The 25145-nt window shown below is 41.1% G+C and overlaps 1 protein-coding gene and 1 long non-coding RNA gene across 2 annotated transcripts; both read left to right on the top strand.

Annotated features, from left to right (window-relative positions):
* The first annotated feature begins 479 nt into the window (after window positions 1-479).
* On the top strand, window positions 480-25145 carry Ttpa (alpha tocopherol transfer protein). The gene is made up of 5 exons (XM_075971325.1): window positions 480-1063; window positions 8727-8880; window positions 16495-16688; window positions 19464-19574; window positions 23238-25145. Exons 1-5 carry the CDS (start codon window positions 860-862, stop codon window positions 23409-23411), a joined length of 837 nt encoding a protein of 278 aa, XP_075827440.1. The 5' UTR covers window positions 480-859; the 3' UTR covers window positions 23412-25145.
* Window positions 12534-14011, top strand: LOC142849355 (uncharacterized). The gene is made up of 2 exons (XR_012910566.1): window positions 12534-12746; window positions 13306-14011. It is a non-coding gene; the product is annotated as an uncharacterized LOC142849355 (long non-coding RNA).

The raw sequence follows: 25145 nt of genomic DNA, 5'->3' as shown, positions 1-25145 counted from the left end.
TCAGCCTTTTGTGAGCATGTGCTGAACATTCAAGAGGAATTAGTTTTATGGATTCTCTCTGTCTAAGTGGCAGTTCAATTCTACGATAATTTCGATGGATGGAAGTGAAGAAAAAAGTTCTTTTATGCATTTTCAGGTTTCCGGGTCATCTGTTGGCGTGGTCTTCTTCACCAAACATCCTGATACCATCACTTAAGAGTTTTATGATGAAATCTAGACACATACATTTATGATGTTTAAAAACTGCCTGCCTCCACCCTCACCCCTTGAATTTGTATATGACTCTAACAGAGCTAGATGCCAAGATCTGGGAAGCATTTTCCTGGACAGAAGCAAGGAGGGGGAGGAGCAATAAGACTGCCAAGGCTGTTTCCTTGAATTGCAGTTTGGAACGAGTTACAATACCAGAGATGACCGGAACTCACTCAGTCTTAAGGAAAGAGTAGCGTAGAGGGGGCCTAGAGTTTCTGCCACAGGCTGTTAGATAGCTGTTTAAATGCTCTTTACAGCTTCGCAGAAAGAATCAGAGGGGGAGGGCAAAAAGGAAAGGGTGGGAAAGGTCCTCTGGCAGCCTACTCATAAACATTCCAAGTAACTTTTTGACTTTCAACACCAGGACTTTCCTTAACTGGGACTGGCTCCGGCTACTATAGAAAGCCCTAAGAACGCGATCAGCACCCGAGGGCACCACGTGGGTTCCTTTAAGAGAGTGCCGTGTCCCTTGCCCCGGCGGGGTGAGAGAGTCCAGGGCTGCCTGGGTGAGTGTGCGTGGGGCGGCGGCCACGGCGAGGGGCGGAGGGTGGCGCTGGGCCCATGCTTTTCCCCCCGCCGCCCTGGCAGCGGCGGTGGCGCGGCGGGCATGGCAGAGATGCGGTCTGGGCCAGTGGCCGGGCCACAACTCAACGCGCTGCCCGACAACTCGCCGCTGGTACAACCCGGCTTGAGGGAGCTGAGGCGCCGAGCGGAAGAGGCGGGCGTCCCGCAGACCCCACACCCGCTGACTGATGCCTTCTTGTTGCGCTTCCTGCGCGCCCGGGATTTCGATCTGGACCTGGCCTGGCGGGTAAGTGTGCACCGGGCAGGATCCACGGGAGCCAGGCTTGGAGATGTGGCTGCAGGTGCGTCCCGAGCCCCGGGTGTCCCTCCCCCCCCTCCCCGCGGAAACTGTGGTCCCGACCGTCCGGTCCGACTTCTCTCCGTCCAAGACGGTCTCCAGGATTAGGCAGAGTGGAGATACGGAAACTCAGCCCTTACACTCCTTAGTAAGTAACTCCAAGAGAGGTCAGAGAAAAACGAGATGGACATCTGAAGGCATCTTGAAAAGGACTGTGCTAATAGAGCTAAATGACAGGGCTGTCAGGCAGTTTGGCATGTTTGGAATCCAGGGCGGGAAGCGCGATTCTTTTGTGTAACAGGTATTCACAGCACACGGGGGAGGGATCCTGGTACTGGAGAGGTGCGACCTTGAGTTTGTCCATCCGCGTCAGAGCTCTTCTCATTTAGTAACTGTGAGGACCGGACAGTAGTTTCGAGAATTGTACGTTAACCTGTAACTGGTAGAACAAGATGTGCTCAGCCCTGTGCTTGGCACAGAGTAAGTTGTCAGCGGTCAGCGGGCGATCTGACCATGACCGAGACCTTTCTCCAAGGGAAAACACTAGGGTGCTGAGTTCCAACATCTCCAAATTTATTGAAACCAATTTTATTGGATAAGTGCTATGTATGGCAAAAGCAACACAAATAATACAAAATAGTAAAAAGTGCACAGGAACTTCTAAAAAAAAAAAAAAGAAGGAAAGAAAACTTCCTACCACAAACTTTAGTTAGTAGTAGTTGAGTGCCCAGAAGTAACATTACCTGTTACTTCGCGCATGTGGTCTGTGTTCTCTCAAACAGGTGCCTGTGTTTTTATTTTTTATTTTGTCTTTTCTGGGCCACTTGTTGCATGGAATCATCTCATGTGAGCACAAGCACACACGTCTTACACTTTTTTGGACTCTATTTTCTCTTAAAATGGAGGTATTACATTAAACATACCGAATCAGTTCCCTGTTTGTGGCTGTAGAGATTGTTACCAAGTGGTGCTAGGACCCGTGCTCCCTGCTCATGCCTTCATCCAGTGATGGGGACCTCAGTGTCACCTTGCTCCCTGTTCATGCCTTCATCCAGTGATGGGGACCCAGCACTGCCATACTCCCTGCTCATGCCTCCATCCAGTGATGGAGACCCCAGTGTCACCATGCTCCCTGCTCATGCCTTCATCCAGTGATGGGAACCCCAGTGTCACCATGCTCCCTGCTCATGCCTTCATCCAGTGATGGGAACCCCAGTGTCACCATGCTCACTGCTCATGCCTTTATCCAGTGATGGGGACCCCAGTGTCACCATGCTCACTGCTCATGCCTTCATCCAGTGATGGGGACCCCAGTGTCACCTTCTCACTGCTCATGCCTTCATCCAGTGATGGGGACCCCAGTGCCACCTTCTCACTGCTCATGCCTTCATCCAGTGATGGGGACCCCAGTGTCACCTTCTCACTGCTCATGCCTTCATCCAGTGATGGGGACCCCAATGTCACCTTGCTCCCTGCTCATGCCATCATCCAGTGATGGGGACCCAGCACTGCCATGCTCCCTGCTCATGCCTTCATCCAGTGATGGGGACCCAGCATTGCCATGCTCACCATTTAGCCTGTTATTTAGTGTTCCTCCCCCCCCTTTTTTAATAGCCTCATTCTGTCTAGCAGAACAAAAAAAAATGCCATTGGCAGGTCGGTGTCTATTTTCTTCTATCACTGACTTTGCATTCTAGTTTGTCTTTATACTTCATACATAAATAGGAGCTAACCTTGATGCGTCCTTATTGCACAAGTTCATCAGTTGCTAAAGTGTGCTCCTGTTTTCAGTGAAGAAACATGCAGCATCTTTGCAGGGAGCTTTCACTTTGTGTGCTACACCAATAAAATGTGCACTGCATAATGGTGTCTTTTTCTCCATATATGTACGCTGCCTTACCAAATATGATTCATACCTCCTAGATGAGAAACAGCTTTTCATTATAACATGCATTCATTTTGTTATAATTGAGGTTAACCACATTTGAGATATCTAAAACTCATTTTTCCAGTTATCTTTTTTTGGTTTTAGCCACTTGTTCAATTTTTTTTTTGCTTCAAAAATACCTATCTACTTCAAAGAAATAAGGTCTTTGTCCTAGCTTAGAGCCTTTCTGATATTTAAACCCTGTCCTTTCTGAAAGACTAGAACGTTTAAATATGATTAAAAGTATTGACTAGTTTTTGTTTGCTCTTGGGTTTTATTGGTGTTTTGTTATCTGGTGACGTCAGCAGTGCATCAGAAGGAGGCTTCCAAGCTCACCGTATCATCATCAGGACTAAGTTCTGATGTGCAGCAGCCGTAGAGCTGGGGAAACAAGCTTTCTCCACCCATCCACTGTTCCTTGTTTTTATTTATTTTTATATACATTAATTCATTTTTGAAGAGCCTTGTGATCTTGATAGACACTGACACTCCTGTAGTGAGTTGCCTTTCACAGGACCAGCATTTTCCTCTTGTGGAATTGAACTCAGGTTTTTCACAGGACAAGCACTCACTATACTATTGTTTGAAACCCTTACCCTCTGTTTGGGGTACCGTAAAATTATTTTTCTTTCTTTTTTGAGCTGGAGATTGAACCCAGGGCTATGTACATGGTAGGACAGTTGTCCATAACTGAGCTGCATCCCCAACCCTTTTATAAATGCTTCTACCAACAATTTCTTTAGAAATGGATTATGAATTGCTCTTCTTTTAATGTTGATTTCAATTTTGTGAGATTATTTTGATGTTAGGAATGAAATAACAGCTGCACCTACTAAATTAAATTACCACTTCACTTCTTTTCCTGTTCATGCTGGGTGTGAAGTTTCTGAACACCCTGATCAAGGAATGCACTAGCATGCACTTGGCAGTTACTGAATATTAAAACACAGTTCATATATTTGAAAGAAGCCCTTAAAAATACAGAGAGAGATCTAATAACTAAATCTATGAACTGTTGGTCTTAGCTGCTTTTTAAACAGTCATGAATAAGCAGGTAAGGGTATGGAATCTGTCCGTAGCCTTTGCGAGAATGTGCACATTTCCTGTATTCCGTCTTTTGCTGAATGGTTTTCATTGCACAGACCCTTGATGAACTGCCTAGTAGGACTGTGTCTGAGTCCGCTGGACAGAACCCAAGTCTCTGCTTGTGACCTCTCTGTCTTGTCTGCCAACTGGAAGGAAAGAGGAGAGGGCAAATGTCTGCAACTTTCTATTTTTTTTCTGAAGTGGTAGGTACTGCAATCTCTCCTCATGGTATATAAGCTCTAACACTTTGTAGGAAGAAAATTCCAAAATGCCCTCAGTTATAATGACATTTCTTATTATTCTGGTTTTCTAAGTTATGATAAATTAGTATTTTCTAGTCTTAATAGCTTTCAGTACTCACTGTTAAGCTGTGGCATAGTAGACTAACTAACCCATCAGTACTCACACAGCTGTAGGGTAACCCATCAGTACTCACACAGCTGTAGAGTAACCCATCAGTACTCACGCAGCTGTAGAGTAACCCATCAGTACTCACGCAGCTGTAGAGTAACCCGTCAGTACTCACACAGCTGTAGAGTAACCCATCAGTACTCACGCAGCTGTAGAGTAACCCGTCAGTACTCACACAGCTGTAGGGTAACCCATCAGTACTCACGCAGCTGTAGAGTAACCCATCAGTACTCACACAGCTGTAGGGTAACCCGTCAGTACTCACACAGCTGTAGGGTAACCCGTCAGTACTCACACAGCTGTAGGGTAACCCATCAGTACTCACACAGCTGTAGGGTAACCCGTCAGTACTCACACAGCTGTAGGGTAACCCGTCAGTACTCACACAGCTGTAGGGTAACCCGTCAGTACTCACACAGCTGTAGGGTAACCCGTCAGTACTCACACAGCTGTAGAGTAACCCATCAGTACTCACGCAGCTGTAGAGTAACCCATCAGTACTCACACAGCTGTAGGGTAATCCATCAGTACTCACACAGCTGTAGGGTAACCCATCAGTACTCACACAGCTGTAGAGTAACCCATCAGTACTCACACAGCTGTAGGGTAACCCGTCAGTACTCACACAGCTGTAGAGTAACCCGTCAGTACTCACACAGCTGTAGAGTAACCCGTCAGTACTCACACAGCTGTAGGGTAACCCATCAGTACTCACACAGCTGTAGGGTAACCCATCAGTACTCACACAGCTGTAGAGTAACCCGTCAGTACTCACACAGCTGTAGAGTAACCCGTCAGTACACACACAGCTGTAGGGTAACCTGTCAGTACTCACACAGCTGTAGAGTAACCCATCAGTACTCACACAGCTGTAGGGTAACCCATCAGTACTCACACAGCTGTAGGGTAACCCGTCAGTACTCACACAGCTGTAGGGTAACCCATCAGTACTCACACAGCTGTAGAGTAACCCGTCAGTACTCACACAGCTGTAGGGTAACCCGTCAGTACTCACACAGCTGTAGGGTAACCCGTCAGTACTCACACAGCTGTAGAGTAACCCATCAGTACTCACGCAGCTGTAGAGTAACCCATCAGTACTCACACAGCTGTAGGGTAATCCATCAGTACTCACACAGCTGTAGGGTAACCCATCAGTACTCACACAGCTGTAGAGTAACCCATCAGTACTCACACAGCTGTAGGGTAACCCGTCAGTACTCACACAGCTGTAGAGTAACCCGTCAGTACTCACACAGCTGTAGAGTAACCCGTCAGTACTCACACAGCTGTAGAGTAACCCGTCAGTACTCACACAGCTGTAGAGTAACCCGTCAGTACTCACACAGCTGTAGAGTAACCCGTCAGTACTCACACAGCTGTAGGGTAACCCGTCAGTATTCACACAGCTGTAGAGTAACCTGTAAGTTACTCCGAACAGTAAGCATGAAAATCTTTACATCTGTTCTTTACATTTCTGTCTTAAACTGGAAGGATTCACAATAGAATACTGATAGTTTTTATAAGAGCAAGACAGACCATACTACACACATGCGCCGCATGCGTGCACGCACACACACACACACATACACACACACACACACACACACACGTATGTATGTTTTCTTTGAGTCATGCCATATAATGCCTGGTATTTTTTGAGGACTCTATCAGCAAGAAGACCAACAGTGTACATGGTCCACTAGACCTTGGGCCAGAACTGTGAGCCAAAATAAACTTCATCTCTTTGTAAGTGGCATCATCTGTATTGTTATACTATTAGCAACAAAATAACCCAAAACAATTTTTCTTCTTCCTGACAATTTCCATCAGACTAGCTTCTTTTTGTGAGGTTTATCATACCATATGTAAATTTCAATCTTCATTCTTCTTGGTGGATAAACATAATTTCTTAAGGTTTCATTACCTATGATAATGGTAGTTACTTATAAGGTAAAACTGAGAAGATGGTACTGTACTTCATAAAAGTGGCACGAATACTTTGTGTGTGTGTGTGTGTGTCTGATGTCTATGTCATGGTTTGAAAACAGACAGAAAATGTAACAGGGTACCCACCATAAACCAAACATTTAAATAGACATTTCTAATTTTTGACTGAAATAGACAGCTTTTAGTAACAATAGTAAAAAATATTTATTTGAAGCGTTTTTTGGTTTTTTTTTGGTTACTGTTGCTATGGACTTGAGTTTGGTCTGAGAATTGCTTAGTAGCAATTTGTTTTTATTATTAACATTTATGCCAACTGTATTTGGGAATTTGTTTATCAGTGTAGAATAAATGACCAGAGATTTGGATTCTTAGCCCTTGGAAGATTGAAGTGTCAAGATGCATGGCAGTAATTGTTCATATTCACAGAGATGATTCTTTTCAAGCGTGGGCACAGCTAATGGCTTCACACATTGATCTGTTCTTTCATTCAACCTGTTTTCATCTCCCGAGGCCACAGTCTGAAGATATTTGCTGAATGTGCTGCCTCCATTAGAATGACCTCCCTAGCAAGACACACTTTTACATTCCCAGGACAATAAAACATTATTCTATATGGTCACCAAGGTGTTGCTCTCAGCATTTCCACAGAATACAGATTTAAAGACTTACCTTTGTCTGAGGAAATTGTCAAAATATAACTAGGCATCATAAAACACTATTGACACTGATTCTGATGCCACCTAGGACAGGAAGAGCAAGTATGTGGACAGAATGAATGCATCAGAGCTACAATGTGCCTCTTGTTCTTGCGGCCTTTGGAAATGTCTATTTAGGTCACCAAATATTTTTGCTGGCAAATTGAGTGATTTTCTTCTTTCTTACTTTGCTGCATTTGACTTTTAGCAAGTCTCTTGTTTAGGCTAAGGAGACTTCATTAGATGCAGAAATGACAGAGACAGACAGAAAAAGAAGATGAGAACATGAGAATAGGAATAGGAAGAGGAAGGAAGGAGAGAGAAGAGAGGACCACAGAAGCCCTGTCCTGTAGGATTCCATGGTGATACTTTTCTCACAGTCCAATTGGTCCTTCTCCAGCTCAGTCCTAGCCAGGGACTCATTCCCCAGCTCAGAACTCCCCTTCTGTGTAAGCTATTATACAGGAGGATTATCTGGATTACCACTGTTTTATGGCTACAGCTATCATGTTTATGGTAACAGATTTCAAATGGGAAGTTCCTTTGATGAAGATTCCCCAGACTAAGACCCTAAGTCAGTGAAGGACAAGGTTCCTATGCAGTATCTTCCTAGTATTTCCACAAAATGCTTGCCATTTCTTTGCCTTTCACCTAACTGAGGTTTGACATGGCTAAGAACACCCTTTAAGCATAAAACAATTCAATGCCAATCTAGGAAATAAGACAATGCCAAAAATCAAAAGAAAAAAATTTTTGGTTGACTCGCCAATTATTATGGCACTTCTGTGGGTGGCACAACGAGTTTCCTTTACACTCTATTTTGCCAAGATCAAAGTTGTAGTAATATAGCTCCTTTACTTCTAATTTATTTGATTGGATTTCAGTCCTTCTTCTAAAAGTACTAGGGGCAGTATTTTAGTTATCTATTGCTAAGTAGGAAACCTCCCTTAATGTTTTTGATGTACAGCATGATTTCACACTTGCCTGTGCTCTGTGACTTGGCAAAAGCTCAGGGCAATGATGCATTTTGGTTCCTCATGGTATCCAGTGGTAATCTGACTGAAGTTAGACTATATAGGATGGCCTCTCCACTTCCTGGGCTTCTCTCCATGTGGTCTGCTCCCATCCAGTAATCTTACATATGCCTGGGTCAAACTCAGAAGGCACCAGGCTTTTGGGTCCAGCATACTTTCATTTCCACAGCTACAGTATCTGAAAAAGCTGGGGTGTAAGACCAACTCACATCCAAAGCCAATTCCACGTCTTTTGGGAAGTTATACATCAGAAGGTCTGGACTTGCTGGTGACTATTTTGGGAGACTATTATGGAGGGCAACTAAAAATGACAGAGTCTTGAGTTCATGGCCAACTCTTGCGATCTCGAATTCTTAATGAAAGGAGCTCTGTCTTTTATAATGAAAAAAACCTTCCAGATTCTGATATGATAGATGACAATGTTCACACACAATATCAAGCCTTTCAACTGTTTTACAAAATGTTTACCATGTACATCATTTATGGACACATTTAATTTTATTTTTCAGTTACTGAAGAACTATTATAAATGGCGAGCAGAATGCCCAGAGTTAAGTGCAGATCTGCACCCTCGGAGCGTCATTGGACTTTTGAAGGCTGGCTACCATGGAGTGTTGAGATCCAGAGATCCCACTGGCAGTAGAGTTCTTATTTACAGAATTGGTAAGTCATATGCAGCTCGTCTCCCTCCTGTTTTGTTTTGAATTCTCCCTTTCATTACTCGCTGTTCTGGTGTTTCTTTTCGCCAATGTTTTATCTCACCAGGCTGCTATAGTACAGTCCCATAGACTGGTGGCTTAGAAACACTGAATTTTAGTTCCTACTGCTGGAGGCTGTGAAATCCGACATTAAAGCACCAGTGATTTTGATCTGATGAGGGATCGTTTTTTGGTACACAGAGATTTTCTCAGCCTATTTATACTATTTTATCACATAGTATAAAAAATATAGTAGCCCGTGGGGCATCTTAAAATGGCACTAATCTCATTCATGAGGACTCTACCTTTCTTCCCCAATCATCTTCCCAAATCTACTTCCCAAGACCATGAACTACTTTGTTAGGATGGCTTGGCAAATCAAAGTGTTTGCTACAAAAGTCTGATGGCCTGAGTACAAACTTTGGAACCCATAACAAAAGGAAAGACACGACTCCCTAAAATTATTCTCTGACTTCTACATTTGAACCTTGGCATACGCTCTCTCTGTCTCTGTCTCTGTCTCTGTCTCTGTCTGTCTGTCTGTCTGTATGTATGTATGTGTGCCTGTCTCTGTCTTTGTGTGTGTGTGTGTGTGTGTGTATGCGAGTGTGCATGTGTGTGTATGTGTGTCAGAGGGGTGCAGGCAGAGCAATACCATGAACTTAGAGGTAGATTTCTAGCATATGACTTTGGAGGAGACATAAAATTTCACATCCGTCACTGGTGACCTGTAATCTCTGTTGCTTCTTTAGTTCTGTGTGGTTAAAACTTCCAGTCGAGAGAAGAGACTCTCACTCTCCCAGCTCTGCCTCATGGTCCATTTAAAAGAATGCAGCTAGCTAACCAACATTTCAGGAGCAGAAATTCCTTCAAATATACTTACGAAGAGCTATCTCTGTCTGCCTGCCTGCGTCAATGGAGTCTCAAACTACTGGTCATGCAGACTTTGATCTTTGAGGTCAGCTGGCTTTGAACTTCTTGGGCTCAAGCGATCATCCTGCCTCAGCCTCCTAGTACTCAGTGTGATCACAGGCAGGTACCACACCCAGTAGCTCTCTCTTTAAAGATTTAACATGCACATGTATCAGTGTTCACTGCTCATCTCTACAGAAGACCTTTGCCTTTATCTCAATGGCTTGCTGCTTTGTCAGGATCAAGATACTGTTTTTAACTCTTGAACGTATGATGTAAATGAGTATCACTGGAGTCTGCATTTTTTGTACCAGGTTAATGTATCACCAGCAAGCACACAGTAGTGGCTTTCCTGTCCTTCTGTTGCTCCATGCATTCCAAAGGAAGCTTCTTAGGGATGGGGTGGCCAGCATATATGTTTGAATTAGCAAAGAGACTAACATATTACAAAAACTTTGGGTTTAAAACAGTAGAATTCAAATTTCAGATAAACCACACAGAAGTTTTTAGTGTTCCCAGGACACACTTATACTAAATCTTGTACCCAGTTTATCTGAGATCACCTTTAAGTGCTGCTTATATTTTATGCGACAACTGTGCTTAAGTCCCGAGAGCATAAAAAGTGAAACATCCTGCGGCTTTATTTTAGCCCTCTGCCCCCTTTTAAGTGTCTGGGTTTTGGAGTGCCTGGCTGGGCATTTGTTGTTGTTTGCTTTGTTTTTCTAGTTTAGATACTGAGACAAAATAGGTGAAAACAAACTTTTTATAGTGAAAAAGCCAATATGATTTTTTTAATCACCAATATCTTAATAGCACATTAACAGGTCTATTGTATAGCCTAGGCTTCTGGAAGTATAGTTACTTAAAAGTGTGCTATTTTGGAGCTGGGATAACAGCTCAGTTGGTAAAAAGCTTGTTATGTAAGCATGAACACTTGTTTGTCCAGTTTCCCGGAACCCATGTGAAAAGCTAGTGCATGCCCAAGTACGTGTCTATAATCCTGGTGATGGAGACGGGTAGTTGCCTGGGGCTTGCTGCCCATAAGTCTAGCTGAATCAGTCAGCTCGAGGCTCAAAACATAATGTAGAGAATGATAAAGACGTTCACCATTGACCTCTGACCTCCTCCACGTATAGCCACACACACACACACACACACACACACACAGAGAGAGAGAGAGAGAGAGAGAGAGAGAGAGAGAGAGAGAGAGAGAGAGAGCTGCTGTTAACTCAAAGATATTTAACCTCAAAGATACATAGGTTGAAGGAAGGTCAGAAAAGGAAGGTATATCATGAGCCTCCTGTGTGTTATGTTATTTTAGAATAAAAGGAAGAAACTTAGAAATATTTTATGAATAAAAGGACAGAATAAGATTTTGTAGATTTTCTCAATTGAATTGAATTAATGCAATAGCTGCATCTGTGATAAACTTTCCCCTAGAAGCCCAGTGCAGTAACTTCCCCTCTGTATTATGCTTGCACGGTAAAAGCAGTGAGAAAATGCAGAGTCCTTCCCTCTGTGTGGACTTCTATCAGCACCACAACAGAGGATGTAATTTGAAGCCTTTACTACTATCATACTATAGAAGCAAAAGCAAATTTTAGCAATGAAGATTCAGTTTCAATCATAATTGAGTTATTATGAGTTGAAGCTATGGGGCATGTTGACTTTATTGAAATCTACAAAAGGCACATAGTAAAAACTTATAAACACAGAGTTGCTGTGAGAATTACATCTTATTTTATATAGCACATGCAGGCACATATATATGTATACACACACATATAAAATGAGAACATTAACTGAGACACAATAGTTAATAAATGCTAAGTAGATCCAGGGAAGAAATAAAATTCTAATTTCTCATGTCTTTCTTTATAGCGCTTACTTAGCTAGTACCGTGCAATAGAACCCTCAGTGATGCCCCTGTTTGACAGTAACTACTAGCCTGCACATAACTATAGCATATATATAGAAAAGTGGAATTGAGGCTGCTGGGCTGAGGAACTGAACTTTTAATTCATAGTCACAGGAGGTGAATACAGGGCAGAACGGGTCTGACAGGTCACTTGGCTTGACTCGGAAATGAGTCAGAAACTGTTTTATAGTCTGCAAATCCCCTTTGCAAGCTCACGTTTTGTCATCGTTGCTTTCCGTTCTGAAATTCCTTTCCGTTCTGAAATTCCTCAAGACACTGGCCTCAGACTTCGCTTCACATGCACCTTATTTCTGAAAATTAAAAAAGTTATGTGCATTTGTGCATATCTGTAGTGTCCTAGTTTTGAGCTGAATAAATACTTCCTATATTCTTACCAAGAATCTGAGTTGCTGTAAATCAAAGGCAAATCTCATGGCCATCTCTTCCCTTTCTAGGTCTTTATCTTTTTCCTCACAGCTTTCTAATACCAACTAGCATTTAGAGCTGTTAAGGCTCAGCCTCTGAAAACAAAAACGCCTCCTTGGTCCCACTCCAGCCTCCACCTGCCACCTCTGGTCTCAACTTTCCTGCCCTCAGCCAGACTCTTTGTGTTCCTGCCAGTCACCGGACATGGTTCTCAAGATTCTCATGTAAGCCCTGGTCTCATTTCCCTCCCAACTCTCTGAAAGGACGTTAGGCAACTGTAGTAAGCAATCCTCTTTCCAGAAAATCTGCTCAACAGGCCAAGTTCTATTTGGCTTCTGCAGTAAGCCAGCACTTCTCTCCTGTGAACCACTGTTCTGTGTCTCTGTTACCATGCATTCCAGGAGGTTTTCCTTCATCCAGAGTGGCATTCTTCATTTCTACCACAGGAAGTACCTGCTTTCATTGGCCTTTCAGTTCTGGAATTCCTCGGGACACTGGCCCCAGCCTTCACTTCACGTGTATCTTATTTCTAAAAATTAAGAAAGTTATGTGCGTTTGTGTATATCTGTAAAGAGGTATGTGCATACAAATGAAGATGGCCAGAGATACCAGAGGCAGAATGGGGTCCCCTAGAGCTGAGTTATAGGAGGTTGTGAGCTGCTTGTGAGAAATGTGGGTTCCGGGAATGAAATTCAGGTCCTCTGCAAGATAGAACACTCTTATCTGCTGAGTCATGTTTCCAGCCCATCAGTTTCTCATATGTATTTTTATCTCTCTCTCCTATAAAGGAGGAAAACAGATCTAGTCTAGACAGTCTCTATCATAGGTATTATATAAACACAAATGATTACCAGAACTGTGTCTTTACCATGTTTTATTCTTTGGGGATTCAGATTAATACAATTGGTTTTCTGTTCTTCCTGCATCCGGTTGGCAGTCTTCTGTTCTGCATTGTGGAATGTGTACATATGATCTTTCTACCCCCAAACACAATCTCAATAAATAGCACAGCCAACTTACTTGGATGCCAAAGCAAGGATATTTGAATTTCTGAGCTTTTTCAATTTCTTAGTTATTAAACTTTCTTTTATTCTTCTTCCCTCTTTTCCTCCCTTCTCCCCTTCCTTTGACAAGATCTCACAGAACCTAGACTGGCTTTGAACTCAGTGTATAGCCGAAGATGACCTTGAACTCCAATTCTCTGGCTTCTACCTTCCAAGAGCTGTGATTCCAGGTGTACACCACCACACCCGACCTGAAACATTTTCTGCTTCACACACCCTTGAGGCATTCAGTGGTCTCCAGTCTGAATCGCTATGCATTTTTTTCAACTAAGGAAAAATTTTTCTATCATTAATGTTCCTTTCTTGTTTCCTGCTTTTTGTTTGTTTGTTTCTGACTTATTTGGGTTTTGAAATGTCCAGAGTCAGCTGCATTGGTCTCAATTTTTTTGACAGTACCAGATTGTGTTCTTTTATGTGAGATTGGGAAACATTCTTCAACTTGACTTTTTAAACCATTATTCTTTCACTGATTGGTTCTCCGCTGCCACTTAACCAACCCATCAACTGATGTTTTTCAGTTTATTTTTTTTTTTTTGATTTTTCGAGACAGGGTTTCTCCGTAGCTTTTTGGTTCCTGTCCTGGAACTAGCTCTTGTAGTCCAGGCTGGCCTCGAACTCACAGAGATCTGCCTGCCTCTGCCTCCCGAGTGCTGGGATTAAAGGCGTGCGCCACCACTGCCCGGCTTCAGTTAATTTTTATTTCTGAGATTTCTCTTGAATTTTTAAAAATAGCATCTCTTTTAAAATAAAATATTTTATTTATTCTTTGAGAATTTCATTCATGTGTATATTTTGATCATATCTACCTTGTCAAGCTCCTCGCAGACATCACTCCACATCCCCTTTCCAAACTCCTGTCTTTTTTTAATAACCTATTAAAGTCCAATTGGTGCTGTCCATATGCAAATGAGTATACAACCATCCCCTGGAACATGGGCAGCTGAGCAGGGGTTACATCCCTGAGTACAAGAGGCTATCCCTTCCCAGAAAGGTCATCTGACAATAGCTTCTTGCCAGGATGGGGGCGCACTGAGTCCTTCCCCTATTCACGCTGGAATGTTCACTGACTTGATCACAACTACCACTGCTGTCGTGAGGTCGGGAGTTCATCAGCATTGTCACACCCAGAGGACAGGGCTTCCCAGGAGTCTGCGCCAACTTCTACTTCTTTCAATCTTTCCACTAGGTCTTCTGCGATGGTCCCTGAAGAGGGGTGTGTGTGTGAGTATGTGTGTGTGTGCACGCGCGTGTGTGTGATAGATGTCCCATTTATGGCCGAGGAGACTACTCCACAGTCATTTAGTCTCTCCACTTTGACAGTTTGTAAATGTCAGTGTTAACTGCCATCCACTGCAAAAAGAAGTTTTTCCAATGAGGGCAGAGAGCTGCACTAATCTACATGTAGAAAGACAAGTATTTAGAAAGCAGTTTGATACTATAAGCATTTAGTAAAATCGTAGTAATAGGTTCCCCCACAAGGGTTATGACCTTCCTGTCTATAGTCTTGTGACCAGATTTACAATACCAGGTATGTGGCAGGCCTCACATATAATTGGGAAGGAGTTGCTTGCATAGTGGTTATGCCACTATTGCCACAATGGGCAGATCTGGCTAGATCTGTTATTACGGAACCTCTCTGGGTTCACAGATGGGGTAAGGGTGTTGACGACTTTTATCCTGCAGTAGCATATATTACACATTTCAGCTCCATGATGATGGAAGTGTGTGGTGTCTTCAGCAATACAGTCTTATCGCCAATAATTACCCTCTCCGAAATATTTCTTTATTTACTGTGTGTATGCTTGTGTGGATGCAGGGGTGTCACATCATGGGTGAGGTCAGAAGTCTACTTTACTATCAGGAACCAGTTCTTCCCTCTACCACGCTGCTTCCTGGTATTGGGCTAAGCAGTCAGACTTGGTGGCAAAAGACTACGCCCACTGAACCGTCTCCCTGGCCCTATCTATCCTTACAAATGGCTTCTTCTTCATCCCTTACATCTGTGAAGCTATTCCTTCTTTTCATTCAGCTTCCTCTTTTAACTGTTTTCTTGATTTTTACTGATTTGTCTATGGAGTTTGGTTCCTGTCTTCTTGTATGTGTATCATATGACAATTTTTTAATAAGTCTTGATCACTTTTAAAGACAACCACTTTCCCTGACCATTACTACTATCATTTCTGCCCGCCATGACCTGTCTTAAGGATGGTGGGGAGGGACAGGCTGTGTGGATAGGAATATCAGTACCTACTCTTACCATAAGTACTGTGTTTTCTCTGGGTGTGTACAGCTGCCTTTCCAAGCCAAGCTTCCTGCCCAAGCCTGTAGGGGCATGACTGATCTGTGCTGGTCCCTGAGATCTGGCAGATGACCAGCTTGTCTCTCTGCTCTACAGGCTTTTTCTTTAGCAACCTCTTTGGTTGCTGTGTTAGTCATCTGTCCATCATTGTGACAGGGTTCCTGAGGAAGTCAGTGTGAGAGGAGGAAAGATTGGCTCCAGAGGTTTAAGCCCATCTTTAGTTAGCGTCATTACTGTGGGCTAGTGTTGAAGCAGAATGCCATACCAGGGAGAGCGTGATGGAGGACAGCTGACAAGATTATGGTGACCAGGAGTCAACAACTGAGAACAAGAAGCAAAATATCCTCTTCAAGTGCACACACATAATGACCCACTTCTTCCAACCAGGTTCTACTTCCAAATTCTCAGTACCGGCCGCCTGTCCACTAAGTTATGAATCCATAGATGCCTTAGTTCACGGATGAGCTTAGGGTCCTCTTGAGCTAGTTCCCTCTAGACAGTATGATCTCTGAACACTGATGTACATAAGCTGGTGGGTAGACTTCAGATCCAAACCACAAGCTGCTGCGATTCTTGCTGCTGATTGCAACCCAGGCTCACACTTTTTTATGTCTGATCTTGGAGCACTGTCAGAGGCATTAAACATGTTCATTTCCAGGCACGACCCTCTCTTGAAGTGATGATGTGATCTCATTTATCAATCACATTTGATCTGCATTTCTGGATATGATTCTAGGCCATGTTCTTAAAATCTATTCATATCCAGAAATTTAAGGAAGCAGGGAGAAGCAGGCAAATATTTGGACCTCAGTTCAATCTATTTATTACTTAATTCATGATTCCTTGTTCATGATTTTATTTTTACACATCCTTTAGGCCTTAAAATAATTTGTTCCCTTAAAGAATCTTTCTGGTTCTTCACACAGTGCTAAGATGCAATGTCTTTTTATTTTATTGTAGCATCCTGGGACCCAAAAGTTTTTACAGCCTATGATGTATTTCGTGTAAGTCTGATCACATCAGAGCTCATTGTACAGGAGGTGGAAACTCAACGGAATGGAGTCAAGGCTATATTTGACCTGGAAGGCTGGCAAATTTCTCATGCTTTCCAGATTACCCCATCTGTAGCCAAAAAGATTGCTGCTGTGCTTACAGTGAGTATACATTGAAACTATTAGTGTATATATATATATATATATATGTGTGTGTGTGTGTGTGTGTGTGTGTGTGTGTGTGTGTATAGGTGTGTGTATACAATGTAACTGTTAAATATATAACAGTGTTTAATTGTGTTTGTACATTTTTTGAAACAAATATTATACATGATAGATATATTTAAAGAATGTCAATAGTAAATATAAGTAATTTATTAAAAATGTAACAAACCTCAAAATTAAATACTTTCAAACTAAGTAAATATAGAATGTATACATTTAAATATAAAGTGATTTTATTTTATTCTTGTCACTTAAGGTTTCTTCCTAAACTAAAATGTTGACTCAAGCCAGGTGTGGTAGAATATATCTGAAATTCTGGCATTTAGCTGGTATAAGCAGGAGGATCAGAAGGCCAGCCTGATGAGACCTGATGTCAGAACAATAATAACAACAGGATAATAATAACAAATTTTTGACTCAAAAATTGTTGTGGAATAGAATATTTGTTTAACTGCGTAAAGATGTGTTGCATTTGTTTATGTTGCAGAATATTTTCTAACTATGGAAAGATGTACTGTTTTTGTTCATGTTGATTTGTTTAACTATGTAAAGATGTGTTGCTTTCTCACCTTGCCTGCCTAAGGCATTTGATTGGCCTAATAAAAAGTTAAATGGCCAATAGCCAGGCAGAGGAGGGATAGGTGGGACTGGCAGGCAGAGAGAAAAGGGGAGCCATCTAGGCAGCCGGCTCAGACCAAGTCAGCCGGACACATGGGAAACAGGACAATAGGATGGTTGGTACACAGATGAGGTAAACGAGCCTTGGGGCAGCACAGAAATAAATAGAAATGGGTTAATTTAAGTTCAAAAAGCTAGTAGAAACAGGCCTAAACTAAGGCTGAGCATTAATAATTAATAATAAATCTTATGTCATGGTTTGGGGGCTGGCAGTCTATAAAGCCTGCTACAAAAATATAACAATGATACAATATCACATGTCTTGCTAGCTATAAATTGATATGCCTTTCTTCAGAAATCAAATCTTTGTGTACACACCTGTGTTCGTGTGTGTATACCTACACATGCATGAATGTATGTAAAAATTCCAGAGGAAAACCTTAGGTTTCATTTCTCAGTTGTCATTTCCCCTATTTTGATACACAATCTCTCATTGGTCTTCACTTATTAGGTTGAATGGCTGGTCAATGAACCCCAGGGGCCTTCTCCATCACTCCAGTGCTAGGACTATAAGCATATACCAAGATGCTCAGTTCCCCACAACTCATCAGTTTAGGGATCAAACCCAAGTCCTAATGTCTGCATGACAAGCAGATGAGTAACTAAGCCATCTTTCTAGCTCACAAAGTCTTTTTAAAAAGCCATTATCTTTAACCCAGTAATACTACTTCTGGGACCCAGCTAATGAATTATCTTGAATACAGTAGGTGCACTGTACCTTGTAGCAATAATAGTTTACTATGTGCTAGATACTTTCCTAAGGTTTCCAAATGTTTTTATACTTAATGGCCACCCTGGCTGATGGCAGACAATGACCACTTCAAATCAGCAGTGACCTCAGGATCCTAGTGCAGGTCTGCAGAGTGTAAAAGCTGTTCTACAGTCACCTCTCTTCCTAGACACAGACAGTGCCGTGCAGCGTAACATAGAAGAAAATTAGATCCAACTTACTTGCCCAAATATAAGGAAGTGAGCACTTCAACGATGACATCCATTTGATGGACCATCTTAACAACGTTAAATCTCACAATGCTCACCACAAATCATATTGCAACAATGGGACAGCACAGGATGCAAGAAGGTAGTTAAATTTAAATAAAATTATACATCGGACCTGGGAAAATCCCAATTAATAATACATCTCAAAATGGCAAGAACGGGAAAAATTCTCCGTAAGAGAGAAAAAAGTATGTATTAACCTCAGTTACGAAACTTTTACGTAAGAAAACTGTGAATGGGTTTATTTTCTTTCAGGTATTAACCATTTAAGCTTTCTAAGCAGTGTATGACTTGTACACTAAAGATATATGCCAATGTAAACAATTTAAAATGTGTGCCTATTGTGATATTCTTTCAGTTTTCATGGATGCTTGATGTTTTTATCTAAAAATATTTTTTGGCAAAAATACTAAGTTAAATATGTCTCAAGTTGCGATTGTTTCCTTAGGAGAAGCTTTATGTGTGATTGGGGAGTAGACTTTCTGATCAAAGAGTGCAGATGGCTGTTAAATACTTGGCCTAAGCTAAGAGGATAAAGCCTTTCTACAGGTCTTTTTTGAGTCCACTAGCAGTGATAGATAAACCAGGCTTTGTGTTGATGGAATAAACCATTTAAAAATGGAGTCACACTTTAGAGTCTGTTGTAAATGTGTGTGTCTGTGTGTGTGCATGAGCACACACGTATGCATAGAGGACAGAGGTTAATGTCTTTTATTGTTCTCCATTTTATTTTCTGAGACAGGGTCTTAAAATCAACCTAGAGCTCATCATTTCTTCCAGGCCGGCTAGAGAAGAGATTGCTTGCCTCTGGTCCTCTGCTCTGGGGACAGGCACAGCCATGGCAGCTGTTTATGTGACTGCCTGTGGTCTGAACTCAGGTCTCCATGCTTGCATAAAATCACTTTACCCAATGGGCCATCTTCTAGAACATTATCATAAACTTCTAATGTGTTCATAGAAGAGACTTAATCTTTCTGAATGTAACTGCAGTATTTATGTTGTGTTATTAAGGTCAATTCTTTTTCCTTTCAAAAGGATTCCTTTCCACTGAAAGTTCGTGGCATCCATTTGATAAACGAGCCAGTCATTTTCCATGCTGTCTTTTCCATGATTAAACCATTTCTGACTGAAAAGATTAAGGGCCGGGTGAGTAAAATAGATTCAAGCTATTTTATCTCCTGAGAACATTCTTACTTCTTCCCATGTAAGGACAGTTTTACTATATTCCCATGTCCCTTGGCCATAAACCATTGGAAAAATATTGAAAATCTTATCAATCATGTCAAGGACTCTTATAAATTAAAATTTACTTTAAAGAAAATCTAGCATTACTGGCTGTGAGACTCTGGGGAAATTGACGTGCATTTATCACTGGAGAGTAAGATCTATTCCCTGTAGAGGGCAGTGTGGTAATAGTTATGACACACTATGTCAACATTTTCTGGAAATTCATCAGCTAGATATAGCTGTGTACCAACAAAAACATAGACACAGAAAAAGATTAAAACCATCAAGCATTCACCGTGAGGGGGTGGTCGAAGTAACTGTGATAAATTCACACAAGATTGCAGGGTGTGTTTCAAGGTGAGATACATGTCATGCAGATCAGTGTTGATATTAGGCTACCTTTTTTTCTGGGAAAGGGGGAGAGTAAGAACATATAATTATGTTTGCACCAAAATGTATTTTGTTAGGATAAACAGAAATATGGGTCATTTCCAAATGATCCAGTGAGGGTGGGTGAAGGCAGAGTTAGTAGCAAAATCCCTGTATGTTTTTAATCTTGTTTTGATTTCTAAGTTATGTGAATGTGTTACTTATATAAATAAGAATGTCTTAAATATCAACACGTGTAACTGAAGCATTTCATGCCTGGGGAATATGATTTCATATCTGACAGCTGAATCAAAGGGGTTGGCTTTCACTAACCTGTCCTGCTGAGCTTTACGTAGAATTTTTTAATTCAAGTTTTGTTGTTTATAATGTTTGAAAAGTTTGTTCTTCACAACAGCAACTGCTTCCCTGCACTGATCCACAGAGGAACATTCTCACAGCTTCCATTCAGGGTACTGTTAAGCTGTCCAGCTTGTCCCTTACTTCTAGGTTCAAGTGACCCTCTTATTTCAGCTTTCTCAGCTGCTGGGGGATGCACAGGTTGCACCATTTGCCTGATACAAATGGTTCTGGAAGAACATTGTGACTTAAGCCTAAAAAATATAAGTAGTGATGGCATTTATCATGATGGTAGTAATTATAATGAGATACTTAGAAACTTTTCTTCCATCTTTAGAAAGCATAACATCTTATACCTGGTGAGAATATTATGATCGTATAGAGGTTCTTTGCAGTGTAGGTGATCCAGCTGGTATTTCTTTCTCTTTATTTTCCTTAAATTTATTTCCTTATTCATTGACAATTCTAAGCATGTATCTCATCTATTTTGCTCATTCCCCCATCCCTTACCTTTTCTCAGGCTACCCCACTGCTATTGAACTACTTCTTCCTACCCAGTCCCTCTCCTTCTTTCTTGTATTTTAATTGCTATTTGTGACTTCCAGTGGGTATTTCTGTCTTAAAAAAGATTTGCTCTATTCTTCAGTTATGTATATATCTGTGGGGAGGTATGCATCTATGAGTGCAGGTGCCCCTGCAGGCCAGGAGAGAGTGTCAGATCTCTTGGAGCTGGAGTTATGTGTGGTTGGGAACCACCTGATACAGGTTTTAGAAACTGAACTCTGGTCCTCTGGAAGAGCTTCAAGCAATTTTATCTCTCCAGGACAATTTCTTTCTGTCTGTCAGAAAAGTCATCCCTAAATTGTAAGCTCTAGTGAAGCTGGCCACTTCTGGCTACTTTGCATTTAGTGTTTTGTTGTCCCTTCAGTGTAACTTAGTAACATTGGATACCATCTGATTAACTCTTAAAGTTCTAAAAATAAGTATATCTATTTTGGTTTATATTCTGAACAATTAAAAAAATTGAGAATAACTAAATCTAATGAAAAGAGAGAATATAAACCAAAAAGAGAAAAACTTTAAAGGCTGAGATGTTGGGACTAGAGAAATGGCTCAGTGGTTAAGAGCAGTGCCTGCTCTTCCAAAAGTCCTGAGTTCAATTCCCAGCAACCACATGGGGGCTAACAGCCATCTATAAGTGAGAACTGGTGCCCTCTTCTGGCCTGCAGGCATACATGCAGACAGAACACTGTATACATAATAAACAAAACAAAAAACAAAAAAACCCTCAGATGTTAAGTGAAGCAGCTTGGTGAAAGTTAACTCACATCAGGCTTGCCAAGATGGGTAAAGAAACCCAGGCACTTTTCCTTCTCAGCTTCTTGGCAAACAATATACATGTCAATATTTCTCCTTTCCATAGAAGATAGAATTTCTTCTCCTCTAACTGATTTCATCTTAGATACTCTAAAAACAGTCAAGGGGTTGCAATCTGGAGTTACAAACTGCCCAGTGTTGGTGCTGGGAATGAAGGTTTGCTGAGTTATCTCTCCCTTCCCAACCCTCATTGTTCCTGCAGCTCTGCAGGGAAATGATCCGCAGAGAGGCAGGAATGAAACTCGGTTGAGCAATGGCTTTAGTTAGCCAGGCTGGCTCAAATTTCTGGAGTCTGACTCCAGGCAGTTTATCTCTTACACAGTTAAACACAGTAAACTTTGGGGAACAAGTTTCCTCCTGACAATTGTCACAACAAAGCTTAAGGCGGTGCTACGTGGGAACTATTTTGCAAATTGTATCTCGTTTGGAAAGCACCAGTGACCCCTTCCACAAGAACGGGTTCTGTTGACTGAGGCGGATAAGGGTCTAGGAAGCAAAGGTTTGTAATAAGCATAACAGCAAAAAAGAAAAATAAGCCTCTTGGGGGTTGGAGAGATGACTCAGAGGTTAAGAGCACTGGCTGATCTTCTGGAGGTCCTGAGTTCAATTCCCAGCAACCACATGGTGGCTCACAACCATCTGCAATGAGATCTAGTGCCCTCTTCTGGCCTGCAGGCATACAAGGAGGCTGAACACTGTGTACACAATAAATAAATAAATAAATCTTTTTTTTTTTTAAAAAAAGCCTCTCTTGCAAAATACGTGGGGCTTTTTTCATAGGAGTCTGCGGTATTCAGGTGATGGCTGGCTCAACAGAACAGCTAAAGGTTACCAGATTGTTAAGCAACATCCACTCGAGCCTTCTGGGTGCAAAGATGTCACCCAGATGTCAATTTTGTCCATTGAAGAAAAAAGCCTGTGTGTTTAGCAGTTCTTGTTTCTCTAGTGTAAGCCTGGGGGCCTCGTGCCCTTCTACACCCCTACCTGTGGGAAAGATATTTTTGCTTATTTTCTTTAGTAAGATCCACTTTTGATTTCTATGCCTTGATTTATTTTCCCTTTACTGTTGTGCTACACTTTTTAAAATTTAAAATGAAAATTTAGGGTTCACAACTGTCATAATTTCTTGATGGTATTGTATTCATTGTCTGCAATCATATAAATTACTCCTCTTGAGCCTAATTGTGAATGTAGCTATATGCTTCTGTTTACTATGAATTAATATCAGGTAGTAAATTTTATCATCCTTTTGTAAATATACCAATGCAAATCTAAGAAAACAGTAAAATCATCATCTACATCAGCATAATCTAAATACAAGTACCATTCCTAGATAGGAAAATAATAAAGGATGCAGTATCTGTATGTTCCTGCCAGGCTCAGTGTGTCCTGTTTTGTGAGGTTTGCTTTTCCATTGGAAATGCTTCTATCATGGTGAAGTCAAAGACAACATCTTCTAAAACACCGTGGCTCTTTCAGATTCACCTGCATGGGAACAATGACAAATCAAGCCTACTCCGGCACTTCCCAGACATTCTTCCTCTGGAATATGGAGGTGAGGAGTTCTCCATGGACGATGTTTGCCAGGAGTGGACAAATTTTATAATGAAGTCTGAAGATTATCTCAGCAGCATTTCTGAGACCATCCAATGAGAAGTTATTTCCTGGGAATGACTTTCTCATTATAACTTCAAGGATGGGATCTTGTCTGGTTACTGAATTCAAGAGCAAACCTTCTAAATGAATTGAAGCTTATCAGACCTTTACACATGCAACATGTATATCCGGGGAATGTTTTAACTCTACAATGCTCTGTTCCTTTTGAATTAATTAATGTTAGAAGAGATTCCTGTTTACATGCGAAGAACAAACATAGCTACACCTAAAGCACCTGTTCCCGTGTGTCTTTGTATGGTTCGGGAAATTTAATTTTAAGCAAAATTTTATGATCACATTGCTTAATACTAGATTGATGACTAGTCCACCGCAAAGATACTGTGCATATCGAGTGATGGAGAAACAAACTGTGCTCAGTTGAGTCTGGTGTCAGATTATAATTCAGACGGCAATCTGAATATAGCTTTATGCCGGCAGGATAGTTTATCTCAGGAAAATCCTATGTTAGCATATGAACAGCAGAAGAAGCCTTTGAATGTAAGTCTACATGTCGCCATATTGTATGCAATGAAATCACTATGGCTGATAGAACTGATTTAAAACTTTAGAAAATATTCTGGCCACAGTTGATGCTGTCTTATGCAGTCTTGTGTTTTCAAATAAGTAGAGGATAGAATTGTGGCTTCTGTTTATGTTCTACACAGGCTGTGTATACCTGAAAAAAACAGAGCTACACAAAGAAAGAGTTTACATGATATTTAGCCATCAGCAGTTATAACCAGCACTTTTCAGATTAGTCATAAAAGAATTTGAGTTTTCCTGTTATCTCAGAATAGTCTAAGTTCCATGATTCACGTTTAATTTAAACAGTCATAGGTAGGGTGTGCTGTCTGTGCCACAGTGGGGTTCATTTCTAAGACTTTCATTCATTGGGAAAGATGTAATCTTATCCCATATTCAGTTCAGTCTTAAATTCCTGACATAATTTTCGTACTCAATGTTGTCTATTAATTTTATTTTAAACTTGAAAGAATACAAAGTAGAGAGTTTATTAAATATGTGTTCAATATTAATCAAATATTAGTATCTTTTGTGCAAGGATAGTTTTCATTGCACAGGGTGTTTTTCTTTATAAGAAAATGAGTCTAATCAGATGAGCTGATACTTATGATTCTCTGTACATATACTTCTGACAAAATCAAAGAGGTGCAGATGTTCTTCAGAGAACGTGTTTAATTTTGATTTAGCAATTCGATGCTACTTTTACTATTAATTTTACTAAAGGAAAATCTTGCTTTTTTCTTAAAACGTTAGTCTTCTTTATTAAATCATAAAATTAAAATTGTATAAATAAAAATAGAAATCAGTTAAAGGACTAAACAGCAATAAAACACCTCCAGCTAGTGAAACTTTTAATCTTGGAGGGAAACTCAGATGTTTCTTTATTTGCATGTGGCTATTCAATCACTTGCATGATTCTGTGGAGGAATGGCACATGCCTATAAAGGCTAATGTTGCTAATGCCCTTTTAGTGTGTGCATTAGTGGTGAAATTTTTCTAAAATGCAGCAGTTCAATGAAGACCATTGATGAACAGTGTGAGTAGACAGTTCTGAATGGTTCTGGGCAAATAACTGGAATTCCTTATGTGCCTTCACTGCAGTTGTGCCAGAAGCATTTTCTGGAAGGTGAATTCCATAGGTGTTTACTATGTAGTAGAACTTCACAATAATTTGTTTTAATATTGTTAAAAATAAATATCTTTCTCATA

Source organism: Microtus pennsylvanicus, chromosome 5, assembly GCF_037038515.1.
Source record: "Microtus pennsylvanicus isolate mMicPen1 chromosome 5, mMicPen1.hap1, whole genome shotgun sequence".
Lineage (NCBI taxonomy): Eukaryota > Metazoa > Chordata > Mammalia > Rodentia > Cricetidae > Microtus > Microtus pennsylvanicus.
Note: the sequence above shows the minus strand (reverse complement) of the source record. Positions and strands in the feature narration are given on the sequence as shown.